The 13910-nt window shown below is 43.0% G+C and overlaps 1 protein-coding gene across 1 annotated transcript in view; it reads right to left on the bottom strand.

Annotated features, from left to right (window-relative positions):
* serinc5 (serine incorporator 5) overlaps positions 1-13910 on the bottom strand; it is a 21927-nt gene extending 8017 nt beyond the window's left edge. The window contains exons 1-3 of the mRNA XM_062382099.1: positions 13724-13910; positions 4472-4636; positions 667-845 (exon numbers count right to left, since the gene is read on the bottom strand). Coding sequence (XP_062238083.1) covers positions 667-845; positions 4472-4636; positions 13724-13750 — 371 coding nt within the window. The 5' untranslated portion in view covers positions 13751-13910. The remainder of the gene's footprint in view (positions 1-666; positions 846-4471; positions 4637-13723) is intronic.

Below are 13910 nucleotides of genomic sequence, written 5' to 3'. Positions count from 1 at the left end.
GATCGTGGCCCAATCAAGTGCAGTTTTCAAGTATTGTGTGATTTAGATACCCGAGATTCAATGTTAATAAACTCAAAGTAAACAGACAACCAGTGCTCCGAATCAGTCAGTTTACAACAGCGCACTCACAACAACAAGGTACAACAACAGCAACTAAATCTCCAGTTCGGGGTTCTGCGTACTGAGTTAAGCTTCACTGAACTTTGAATAAACAGGGGAGCAGCTCTTTGTGCACTAGCTGTGGAGCAGCTTCAGGGTGCTGGACTGAGACCAGCAGCGGGTCTGAACTAGCTGTGACTAAATTACTACAGGTCACTTCTTCAGAAAGAAAACGGCTGTCAGCATTACCACAGGTCAAGCAAACAGCACATTCCAAACAGGCAGGTTTAGAACGAGCGCGGCATTGGTATAACCAATCCACAATTATTCAAAAAGAATATGATCTGATGGTCAACATTGGGGAAGCTCATTTTACATCTGACTCATGTTCAGTGAACTATTACAGCACTAACTGTTACGTTGAGGCCCAGCAAAGAGATGCACACAATGTTTTTCAATATTTTACTGCTCAATACATACTTGCTTTCACAGCACTTCAACGTTCCTGCTGGATTTTAATGTGAACTGTTTAATGACAGATAAGAAATGATGGGGCCTTCTTCTTACCCGTTGTGCACGGCCGCCCGGCAGCCTGTGCTGTTGTTGACTCTTATGGTGAAGATGGCGAAGAATAAGAAGAAGCAGGCCATACCGAAGCACATCTTGTAGACAGCGGAGTAGCCCACCAGGGTTTCGCAGTTTTCTCCTGCGTTCAACTTCTCACACATTTCGCTGTAGTAGGGGATCTGATTGACAGGGATAATACACATAAAACAGTCATTATGATGTTGATGAGGATACCCCACCTCTTCTCGTGTTTGTCTAGTGCACCGCCACAGAGAAAGGGCCCAATAGTGTCTATTCGGAGCGTCATGCCTCTAAAGGAGCAAAAAGAGAGAACAGGCAGCGACAACAACCCCTCTTTCTCTCCATGGAGCCCTCTTTCATCCCTCGTTCTCTACAGGCTGTTAGAGGGGCCTTACAACTAACTGTCAGTGTACACACACAAAAGACACAGATGAATAAATTACTGCCTTTTGTCAGCGAGTCAGAGAAACTGGGAGGAGGGTAAAGCAGCAGGGGCATGAGTAAGACAGAGAGACTGGGAAATCTCTCTAATTATGAAGTTTGGAAAATTACTTTGAACTCAGGTTACCTGCCTTGAAAAGAAGAGAGTAGAACTGGAGGGAGTTAAGTAGATAAGGACGTTGCTGTGGCCTTCAACAGAAAAATGAAAGTGCTTCAGTGGCTCTGAGCCAGCGGGAGAGACAGCTTTTGAATTTAATAACCAAAGAGTCAAATTCCGCTTCCCTTCACTGACAATGAAGTAATTTTACTTGACTTGTAACCATCTCTAACCAAGGGAGAGATAAGAGGCACAAGCAAATACGTAAACAAAATTTTTTCCAACATTTCAGATGATGGTTTGACTTTGCTGTATTAGTCTTTTGTCCTTAAGGTGAAGTAAAGCCAGCGGATTGAGTTGTCATCTCCTTAGTTTGTAGCTCAGTCCACACCCAGATAACAACATAGAGTAAAAAGCCTGCTTTGGATCTTTTGTCTCATGGTGAGGACCATATTAGCATGTCCATGGTGTTGAGATTAAGAGGGAAAGGGGCCTGCTGGTTCAGACTGCTGTAAATCTCTTGCGAAAAGACGGGCGCTCTCATACGTACAATGGCTGCTCTCTTAGCTGGGACTTCCCTCTGTGCTCAGTGTGTGACTGACAGTGAGTGTGTGTACGTGTGTGACTGTGTGTGTAAAGCCTGAAACATGCTTCTGCGTTTTCACGGGCCCGTAAGCGCAAGAGCCCTTCCGGGTCCCTTACGTGCTTATGTATCCCTCCTTACGTGCTGACGGGTGTCGACCCCCTTTTCTAAAATTTACGGCAAAGCTCCGCAAGCTCACTCAGCCCGCAAGGCTGTGATTGGTCTGCTCTACATCCCTTCTGGAGCTGCATTTCCGGTTTCATGCCCCATAATACCGGCAGAAATCACGGAAGATTTAGAAGAACGAATATGGACCAAATAGAAGAGCACTTGGCAGAATATATCCGATAGTATGATAGCTTGTATAACCTGTCATTGACTGGCGGATTTGTCCGCCAGAAAAAGGCTACGAGGAGCCGCAGTGGCTATGTAAATAAACAATCGACGAAGAAGAAAGAAGGCGTCTCTAAGGTCGTCTCGACAAAAAGCATTACTCCGCCTAGTGTTCTGGCGCGGAATTGCTTTTAAGACGCGCAACGGTTGGGGAAGCATGAATGAAAACGAGTCTTGCGCCACAGCGGCGTGAAAAGACGCAGACGCAGTCGCAGAAGCATGTTTCAGGCTTAACTCAGCAGGCTATGCGTGGGGCTATCAGAGGCCATTTTGTGCCTGGGTAGGCCTTTTACAGGGTTCTGCTCTCATGAGGAGGCGCACAGCAGGGAGTCGTTTTAATATTGTACTGTAGACACTGGCAGAGATGGAAAGAAGAAAAAAAAGACAGCAGAGGAAGATTGGTGGAAAAATATCCGTCATCTGATACGCTCTCAGATGGGGAAGCTTGCAGTCATTGCCATGGTAACACAGTCAGTTGAGCGTATTCTTCCCAGATGAAGTATTGTCATTATCTTCAGTTTGCACAGTGTGTGCGCAGATTCACACAGTGTACTTACTAAGGTATGGTACCAAAAACAGCACCATCTATATTGAGCTATCCGCATAAAAAATGGATGAGGAGTAAGTGAATCAGGACATCATCTCTGACACCATCTGCCAGACTGTGACTACAGTCTGACTCACAAGGTTGAGGATAACTAACCACTGAATATTAAAGCAGTTAACAGAGGAGGCCTTCCAGTTTAGTTTATTTCTCAGACAGGCTACATCGTAACTAAGTTTTTATTTCAAAGAGCATCGCCTCTGCCAGATATGCCAGGCGTCCACACAATTTCCTGAGTTGAGAGCTTCTAAAATAAAAAAGTTTGGGAATGCTGCAAGGCCCGTTTTGTTGATCGTTACATTTGTGATTTTCATGCATGCAATAACTCTGCATTTTCCAATGATACAACTGTTTACATGCGTAGGAGATGAGCTATTATTCGAACAGATTCTGAGTACAACGGCAGACACATGCCCAGTACACCTGATGGGTCATATGATGAGTTTTCGGGCATGTTAGTATGTAAGGGGAATAAAACTGACAGGGAGTCAAAATGCTTGTGTGGATAGAGATCCTTTAAACCTTTATTAAATAAAAATTTGCTGGTATACGCAGGTTTTTTAAAACATGGGTAAACTAATAAAAATGTAATCAAAAGCCATGTTAGTGTGTAAGTGTTTTTTTTGACCAGTGGAAAAGTGGCTATAAGTAATATCGATGCAGCCTCAGTCTGATAATAATCCTGCATTGAAATGATTCAACGAGGCAAAGTAGGAGAAGAGATAACAACATGAAAGCTGTAGAGTTCAAAAGAGAGAACTACAGTCCTCCTGTGCAACTTTTCCCAGCTTCAAAAGCTCGTTGGGTGGTTGAAGACAAAACAGCTTCCAGCCTGACCTTCTGCCTACTCGATCGTAGCCCTATTTCTTTGTGGAGAAACACGGGATCCATAGGTTAAATCAGTATGAGGATGAATGTTTCCAGTAGCAATTCAATAAATCCTTTACATTTCCAGATAGTGAAATAATGTCGGCACATTTTATTATATTTATAGAAGATAGTTAAGTTGGCAGAACCTTTGTTTCATAATGTGTTAAGACAGTGTGTGAGCTACAAAGATTCTCTTTATCGTTACTTTCACCTTCGCTGCATGTCAGTATGTGTGTCTGACCCACAACTCTTCTGTCAACACACCGAACAAGCCAAACAGTAAAGGTTATGGTACTGAGGCAACTGTTGACTGGGTTACTACAGCCCCCGGGCCAAATCCACTCTTCTATTCAGTGAATAAGAAAAACAACATTCATCCCTTTTTACACCTTTCTGGGTAATAATTTGAGATATTATAAGATGATAAATCAGTCTCTCTCTGGAGCTTCACACAGGACAGTGTGTGAGTGACACGCGACCAGGCCTATCACCGGTCTTATTCTGGGCCATCTGACGACCTCTGGCTGTAAACACAGCTGAAAGTCACATTATGTTTGGTAACTGGTATTTTCTCTCTGTGCTTTAATTTCCTCCCGATCCTCTTACAAGTGACACTCTCAACCAAAAACAAACTCCTCATCATATGAATGTTAAAATATGAATCAAACAGATTAAAACCACACATACATTTCTGAGTAGACTTATCAAGTGTATATTGTGCAGTCTACTCTATTCAGAATGTGTGCATGTATGCGTGTGTCATGATGGAGTATTCCATCAAAACGTATGTACTCACCTCTTCCAGCGCCTTCGCCACAGTGGGGGACATCATGATGACACAGATGACGGTGACCAACAGGAAGTAAAGGGCGTACATAAACCGGGTCCCTGTGGACTGCTTTATCTTGGGGCAGCAGTTGCAGCAGCATGAGCAGGCCGCCGAGCCGCAGCAGCAGGCCAGCTGCACACAGAGAAAAGCATAATCAGATTAGCTTTCACAATTTTCTACACCATCCTGAACCATCTGATACACACGTAATGTATTTACAGGGCACTTTTAAGAGAGGACCAGGGTTTAAGTGCTCTTTTAACATCAGTCGCTGTCGGCTGCAGCTTCTGCTCTTTGACCTTCCTGTGAGGAAGTGAATGAGGCACAAAGAAATGTACCATGTATCATGAGACCAAAATGCATTGGTTGTTGTAACATACTCACTAATTCCTACATAACTGTTTTGGAATGCTGAAGAAATATAGAGAAAAAAAAACATCTGGTACTTTTAGTGATATTATTAAACAAATAATTGGTAGATATATAATTTCAACAGCTTGGAACAACAGAATATTCCTTGTTGGCATCGGTGAGTACACAAATCTATGACCTGATACTATGTCTTTAAAGTTTGTTAGTTTGACAACGATAAAACAATTTTCTATAAAGACATAGCTATCACATCGTCTTCCCTGCTTCAAATCAGCAGTTGTGCTGTCATTGGCAACTACTGTCTTTAGAGCAGTCATAAGGATTTCCCAAACTGTTACCTTAACCAGAGCTAGCCGAAATATCAGTAATTTGGTTGCTAATTTTCTGGAAAGTCCCAAATGTAAAAATGTTTCACCTACAGGATGCGAATAAGAGGCTATAAAACAAGGATGACATCAATCACTTCCATAAATTTGGTCCAGCGTTGTGTGTTCATTGACACGCATACAACTGCAAAATTCAATATTTATAATCACTATAACTGCAACAATTACTGAACACAAAGTAAAGGCATTCAAGGTTAATCACACAGAATCTAAGATCTGAGAGTGGAGTCATTTTGGGACAGTTGTGTGTGGGGGTGTACTTTATCTTTCCGGAGCTTCAACCTTCACCCTCCCACACTTATAATTTACCACAGGTTTGAGCAGGAAGACAAAATTATGGCAACGAACTGAACAGATGAAAACTTTGCGATGGAAGACACTCGTCTGGCTGTCTCTTTCGCTCATTCATGGTTTCTATTACGATCACAGAGGACAAATCCCTCCTATTGCTTCATAGAGGCAACTCTTGGTCAGTACAGAGTCAGACAGTGAAGGCTCTTGTCTTCTGAAGACACACACACAGGCCTACTCTGTTTCCTGTGACAGGCCTTCTCATAAAGACAGGCCCGTTGTTCTATTTATGAAAGAGGAGGCTCTATAATTATACAGTATCTTTCTGTAGCCACTCCACCCTGCCTGTGGAAGCCTCCTACCTCTCAGATGGCAGAACACACACTGCTGTGGTTAAAGGTGAGGTCGACTGGAGGGCTCATATGCACTATTTTTCTATGCATTTTCTCCCATTATGGGATGTGACACAAACTGTGCACATGTGAAGCAAATGGTGCCACTGTGGGTAACATGGCAATTCTAGTCTGACCATAACTGAGTCTTTTTGAGTTACAGGGAAACTTATAAACTACCATTACAGCATTAAGAGACGTAAGAGCTTTTAATCAGAGGGTGTCATGGCTGTGAACTGAAGCATCTCAGGTAAGCTGTGTACCTTCTAGTGACATCTGCATCTGACTAATCACCACAGTTACCTCAAAGGAGACATATGAGGTGACTAGTATCTGCCACAAGCGATTCATATTGAAAAATCTATAACACTAGTGCATGTCAACAAACTAGGTATTATATTAAATGTATTAAATAAGTTACAGTTGCATCAACTGGGCGTAGGGACACAGAAGGAATGATGTGCAGGAGATGTTGCATTTTGACTGTCAGAGTCTTAAACCCCAAGACAGGATACACAAATGTATCCCATCAATCCAGGATTCCTATTGGATGTGGATCCTCTGGTGAATAATAAATGTATTCTTCAAAACCGGAAAATTGCCAGGCAACAGCTGGTCAATTTGCCGCTCAGTCATAACCGTAATCTTATCCCTTGTCCGAGTGTGCATCCTAATCCACGATCTTGATTTTCTAATGTAGTAAAGCCAGTGTGCTAACGCTCTCTGATGTGTTGCGTTCCACTCCAGATGCCAGTAATGTGTGGTATGCTGCAGACAACTGATTCCTTGCAGGCACGGGCACATGGTCTATGATCAAGCTCCTTCTCTGGCCACATGCCTCTCGCTCCCTGCAGTCCAAATCTGTCCACAGATTTCCCTTTTGTAAATGGTCCAGTTGATTGATTATTTGCTTAATTATATCAATAATCTTCTGCTTCGGCATCAGGTCGGGCTCAAGACAGGGCCAAGAGAATTCTCCCTGTGTGTGTTGTGCATGTCTGTGCATGTGTTTGGTATAAATAAACATATCTTAATCTTAATCTCAGTCCCCTCGAACTCAGACTGTAACAAATTGTACACTCATTTAACATATTGCATCTTCCAATCAAGTTCTGTGGCAATAACTCCAGCATGTTTTGCTTAATCGTGCTTACAAAAAAACAAACAAACAGGGCTCAAAATATTACACAATATAGATTTTTCAACACATTGGGGAATCACACTAAGTAAGATTTAGTTATCCGAAAATTTGAGTTTGTGTCCTTGTGATCATTATTCTGTGTCTGTCTTGAAATGCTGTCCTTGGGACGAAGAGTGAACTCATTAAGAACAGGAGAAAATAGGTCAATTATGAATTTAACCTCCTCACGCTATCTGGGTAACGGCTGTGGGCAGCAAACACAGAGACATCTATGATGCCTGAATGAGATCAGTGTATTTCCAATCTGGAACCGACAGGGGTGTTTCTTATCAATTCAAGGATAACTGTGGGACCAGGGATCAAGCTCATACACGTGCACATATATCACCAATGCTTGAGATACTGTGGAAGAGAGAGTATTAATGGGTTTGACACCGGGCCTCTTTGTGCATATTTCTGCTTTTGAGCGCACACAGACCTATAGCCTTTAATTCAAACCGTTTTATTTATGTGGCCCTGTTGCTCTACTTCACTACACACAGCTTAACAGGATAAGCCGTTTCCTTTGTCTCTGCTGCACCCACATGTCTCTCTCAATGGGCGATTAATTAACCACAACCGACTGAGAGTAGGCAGGAAGAAACAGGACGATTTAGGCTGTGAGGGTGTTTAGATTTCATTAGTTAGGGGGTGTTTCACCAGCGGTCTGCACACAGTGAGGGGGCCCAACAGCAAAGTCTGCACAGCTGACAGAGGGAGGGAGGAGGGGACACAGGAGAAGAAAATGTCTCAGGGAATTCCGCCACACAGAGATACATGAAAGGATATCCATGGTAACAAACCTTGACCCTACCCACTTCACGGGCCATCCTCCTTCTCCGCCCACCCCACCAGCGAGCCAGCAGGTGGTTGCCGAGTCTGCAGGGTACACCCCTACTTCAATATCAACAGCTACCCCCCACTAGCCTCTCATACTGCTGTTCCAATGATTATGGTCCGGTGCTTTGCAGCCAATAGGGAAATGTTGAAAAAGCCAATTGTGAGATAAATTAAACAAACACTCTAACAACTGATTGTGAGACCTGCACTAACTACACAGTGATTGTGGGAATCTCTCGAGACAGAAAAAGACTCAGCTCTTGCTCACTCAGCCTGGAGCTCTCTATCACACTCCTATCTCCATTCTCCAATCATCCCCCACCCTGTTACTTGGGGACTCATTGTCGTCATCTCTTGTATTTTCTACTCTTACGGTCGCCTCTTTTTCTTTGTTATTTGCAGCTGCCCTTTAGCCTATATCATCCGCACCCCTGCGCTCCACCACCTTCCAGCTGTTCCAGGGATCAGGAGAAAGACGATATTGCTCACACACAGGAATCAGGTTTAAATAGAGTACAGGAACCAGAAGCGGGGGAAACCCTTAGGAGATGAACGGAAATAACATACAAATTGAAGCAAGTGCTTGCAGAGACAGAATTAAGTCTGTATGGCTTGTTCAGTGAGGCCTCTTCTGACATACAGCTGGATGCTAATGTGATAGACTCCTTAATGTGGACAATCCCGAAACCCACATCTGTGATCAGACAGCAAGCGCTGATGATAATTACTATGTCTCCCCCTCCTCTATCCTTCACGGCCTTATTCTCTTCAAAGCAGCAGTGATGAGGGAAACAGGAAACAAACTAAAACAAATGCACAGGGGTTAACTCAGGTGCAAGGAGCCACACTGATGCAGCTGCTTAGATAACAGACAGTTCACAAAAATAGGTCACTCACTACATCACTGTAAGCACAGCAAATGGAAATATGGGGGCAGACTGATACAGAGCCAGTTAAAGGAAGTGAGGAGATCCTCATCTAACTAATTCTAAATGGGATCTGTAATGCAAAAGTTCTACTGTATTTATAAGGCTTATGTAAATGCCAAAACTGACATTTGATAACCTGCCTCACAGCAGTTTCACATGACACCAGGTCTAAGTATCAGAGCTCCAGCTCTCGTTCTCATCTCCTCCAGCTCGACCTTGTCACACCCCTCCTCATCCTTCTTGTTATCTCCTGGGATTTCACTTTTCCCCCACTTCACACGCTAGGATCACTCAGCTGCATTAAAGAGGAGGCCTGCAAATGTTCCTTGTTTTTTCACTCTGCAGAATGCGCGCATTTGCATACTATATGACTGTCTGACCTTCTTTTCAAAGAATAAAGTACATCTGTCCAGTAGTTTTTGCAGAATCTTGCTTCGAATCAAACATCCAAACCAACCTATCACCAAATGTGAAAACATAACATCCCTGGTGGAGGCACCAACGTTAATGAAAGAAGGGGGCATTAAATATTCAGCGACTGCATCAGTGGGACGATAAACATCAGGTTGTTTCAAGCCACAGTGTCCTTGTTTGTTCATCCATGCCATCTGATCCATTCATATTTAATCCCTGTCCTACTTTACCTACTTTAGTCCAGTCTGCAGCCGGCTGCTTTAAAACGAAGGGAACTCCCTGTTAGTTTCAGCTAAACCTTTGTGGCCACTGGATAACGTTGACCACAATGACTCATGGCAAAGCTCAGATGTAACTACACCCTTGTATCTCAATTAGGACAATGCTGTGAGGAGAAACCAGCAGAGAGGGGGAAATGGAAAAAAAAACCGAGGGAGAGGGCAAACAAAAAAAACTTTAAACAATAAAATATAAGGCGGGATCTTTCTCACACAGATGTATGGTATGGTAACAAAAGGTCTACTCCAATTTCCACTTAGATTGTGACTGACAGCTCCTCTATTGTGTGTTCAGCTAGGCAGCTGTATACACACAGCAAAAATGTATCACTGCTCTGGTTCCTATACACAAAGGGAGGTCTTTACTTCTCTCTTGGCAAATATATCCCAAAGTACAAGCAACCGAGAAAAACTAAAGTCTGCTTAACGGATAAAGGAAAACAGAAACAAAGAATGAAAATAAAAAAAAAGGAACAGCGAAAAACAGAGAGCTGACATAGACAGTCCCCTGCAGACAATGTGAGTCACAAAAACTACTAAAGGAAACAGACCAAAACGAGAACAGGAAGGCAGCCTGAGATCGCCAGGCCAATCCAGCGTCACGTTGTGTTTACCCAGAGGCCTGTTTCACTTCTCAAAGTGCACTGTTTGCGAATGTGAGCGTTCAGTTGCACAAAGTTAAACACAATAACATGTCATTCCCAGCCACTTATTCCCGGTTGACCGATGCAAAAGGTAGCATTCTCAGAGCTGGCTGGCATTTCACATGGTTACATCAGCCTTCAACCCCATGCGCAAAAAAACAAGAGACCAGACATGGGAAGATGAGGTTGAGGAAACATTATCCCTGCGAACTGTATGACAGTTCATAGGGACAAAGAGATGGAGGATTCACAATTATTTCCCTGTGGGGAAACTTGCTCCCGCTGCTGACCAGAGCAAAATTCCTGCGAGGAAGCTGAAAATAGCAGACATTTTTTCGCAGTTGGCCAGTAATCCTAATCGTATGACTCAGGGGATCACTACAACTCTAGTGATTTTTACAGGCTATCAACACTTGTTTTTAGGATCACCTGCCCAGCCGAGCTGTGACCTTGGCCACAAGCAGTCGCTCTGCCAACTGATAGGGATAGCTGTGTGTGAGTGTCAATGGGCTGAACCATTAAGAGATAGTTCAAGATTTCACAATATTTACTTATCTATGTTAAAAAGATCACAGTCCAGTCAGCTGGAAGTCCTAAGAGCAGCAGAAACCATCTTACAAGAAATGCAATATTATGATTAACATGCATCAATTGTAGAATGCACACAAACACATATTCATCAGCAAATTATTTTGAGCCGTTTTCAGACATTATGTTCAGAAAAGTGGGTCCGAACAGTTTCCGGAGTTTGTCTTTCACATAGGAAGAATGCTGCAGGAGCTTGTCCGGGTCAGACGTGGTCACAACAACAGGAAAATATATGGAGTATTCAGATGAGAGGTTGCGCCTTTGTAGAGCATGCAGGACATGAAGTGTAAAATTCTGCTGCAGAAAGCAGTTTTTTGGCTACAGCAAATCTACAATGGCAGCAGCCTTCATTACCAAAAGTCCTTAAATCCACTCGTCTTTCCATGTTGACATCTTTGTCAACGTCTTCACAGGGTATGACACCCCTTTTTAATCCTTAAATATTTAGATACTTTTTGTCTTTTTCAGTTTTGTGTCCAGCAAGTGTTACATTTCCACACATTTTCCTGCTGTATTCTCACATTGGCTCACTCAGACATATTCCAGACATTTTCTCACTTACAGCATTTTGGAAAATTTCAGGAAAATGTGCGTACATCGGTGGGTGTTTGAAAGCAGCAGCTGTTATCTTGTTACACCCTGGTTAAAGATAAGACCTTCCAGAAATGTCTAGTAAATAAAACATGCTGTACTGGAGTCGAGTTGAGCAACATTTAAATACTCGACAGAGGCCGGGGTCAGTTCTTAATTTCTGACTCTGTGATACCCCAGAAAGATTCATGCTGAATGGCAGCCTCTTCTCCTCTAGGTTTTCCTGACATATGCACCCTGCCAGCATTGCCTGTGCCATTGCTGTTCTGCCTACACATAGCCTCAGTCCTGTCCCACAATCACAGCCAACACTCGCAGCGCTTTGGACAACACTCAATGTTGAGCTAAAGCCATACCCTCTGTCCCATCACAACATGGCAAACATCCCTGCTCCCACTGGGAAATTACAAGTGAGCTCCCACACCATCCCTGCTTCTCTCTCTAAATCTAACCCAAACAACGCCCACCCTCCTATAACATCCACCTCCAAGCCAAGGAGGATATAATAACAGACCACACATCAACCTGGGCCCCTATAAACCTCAAGAGGGGCACGCATACGCACAGGCAAAAAATAGTTAATTACAAGTAGACACATAAATTGAGAGGGCGACAAAGCTAAATGAGGCGCCTGTGGTTTGGATTAGCACACTACCGCCACACTGATGCTACATTTTGCCCTTCATTTTCTCCTAATCCTTCCCTGTTTCCTTCATTCTCAGTCCCTGAAAAGAACAGGAAATAGAAGCAAGCTCGTCTTATATGAGGGATGTGTCTAAGTAATTAAATTCCTGACCAGACCAGCTCAGCACTGGTGACCCTGTGGTCAAAACAATCTGTCTGCTGAAAGACATTGAAAAACCCTTTCTATCTTTACAAACACATCAATTGAGCACTCACCGCTCGCTGCTGTCTTTTCAAAGTATTTCAATAGTTTTACACAAACTAAAGCCTGCAACTATATTAACACAATCAATGTAACCATCAATCGGTTTAACCTCTGGGTTTTTTAGCTGTTTGCACCTCTCTGTTGGTTGGTCGGTTTGTTTTTTAGCAAGATTATGCAAAAGATACTAACAGATTTCTACAATATGTGGCTGAAGGATGGGATGCAGGCCAAGAAATAAACATCACATTTTGGGATAATAGAATTTTTAACATTCCGACTATCTCCCTAGGAATAATTTATGGATCTTGATGAAATAAAAAAGCGACCATTTAGAAGGATGATATTTATGAGTGAGTGCAATTTGGTGGTTAATAAGTGCCATTCTAGTTGTTGGTATCTATACATTTTCTGGTTCTTTTCCGGTAAAATAATTGAATCTATAAAACGTATTCACAAGCCAAAACCATTTGTTTAAAGTTCTGCACCAACAGAAGTTCCCAACAAAAATAAGCAGCAAAACTGCAGATAAGCATCAAGAACTAGTGACTGTTTTAGCATCTTTAAACGACTTAAATAATCAAATCACTCATCTCAATTATTGGGAGGGGGATCTTCAATAAAAAACACAGTTGTCCATGCAACAGCTGTAATAGAAGCCACATACAGGGGTATATGAATAATTTGGTCTTCTGTGAATAAAGAATCAGAAGCAAAAAGTGACTATATACATTTTCTGCATAAGGTATTATATAGTATACTTCTATAATTGATTATTTGAAGCCATTCTGCAACTTCAAAACTTACCTCAAACATAGAAATAACAACAGTCACACTGTTTCCATAGTTGACATGAAAAGTAGTTGGCTGTGTGCATCTTTAGACTTTCGTTCTTGCTAATAACACTTCAGAAACACAACGTTTCTACAGAGATAGATGTTTGCGGAATGGAGATGGGACCGATGTGTGATTTGTGTTTTGGGAAGCAGGATGTTTGGAGGGTAACTGCACTACAGTTCAGAAAAAACAGAAAACCAACTCGAGCATCCGGTTGAACAGACAAGGCTAGTGAGTTTTTTTTCCAGATAACAACATGTCCCCATATGACGGCTCTTCTCTTTCGTGTTGGTGGCTCGTCGGTGACGGACGTTGCTTCGCGTCTCTTTGTCTTCCAGCTGCTTTGACGTCGCTACAGAGAAGTTCTCCACTCGCTTCCAGTGAGGAAACCGGGTCATTTCGTACTGCTAATGAATGAACGTGACTGACAAACATGTCGGGAAGCTATAACAGAGACAGATGTCCCCGAGAGAATTGGTAATGTTTCGGGGGGACACGTGACGAGGCAGCGACGACCGTCGACGTTTCGCGTACAACCGTCCACAGTTCAGCAACAAAAACAACATCGAGGTTTGTGGAAATGTTCCTCACCTGAGAGACACAACATGGCGTACACATTCTGCCGGAGCCAGTGAATACAATCCGTCTGAGAGGAGGAGGAAGAGGAGCTGCTTTTCTTCTCCGTCGCCTTCTTTCACCTCCACAAGAAATCACCGCCACACGCGTTTGTTCTCTCCCTCTCTCCCTCTCTCTCTCTCTCTCTCTTTCCGTCTCCCTG

The sequence above is a fragment of the Platichthys flesus genome, chromosome 3 (assembly GCF_949316205.1).
Source record: "Platichthys flesus chromosome 3, fPlaFle2.1, whole genome shotgun sequence".
NCBI lineage: Eukaryota > Metazoa > Chordata > Actinopteri > Pleuronectiformes > Pleuronectidae > Platichthys > Platichthys flesus.
Note: the sequence above shows the minus strand (reverse complement) of the source record. Positions and strands in the feature narration are given on the sequence as shown.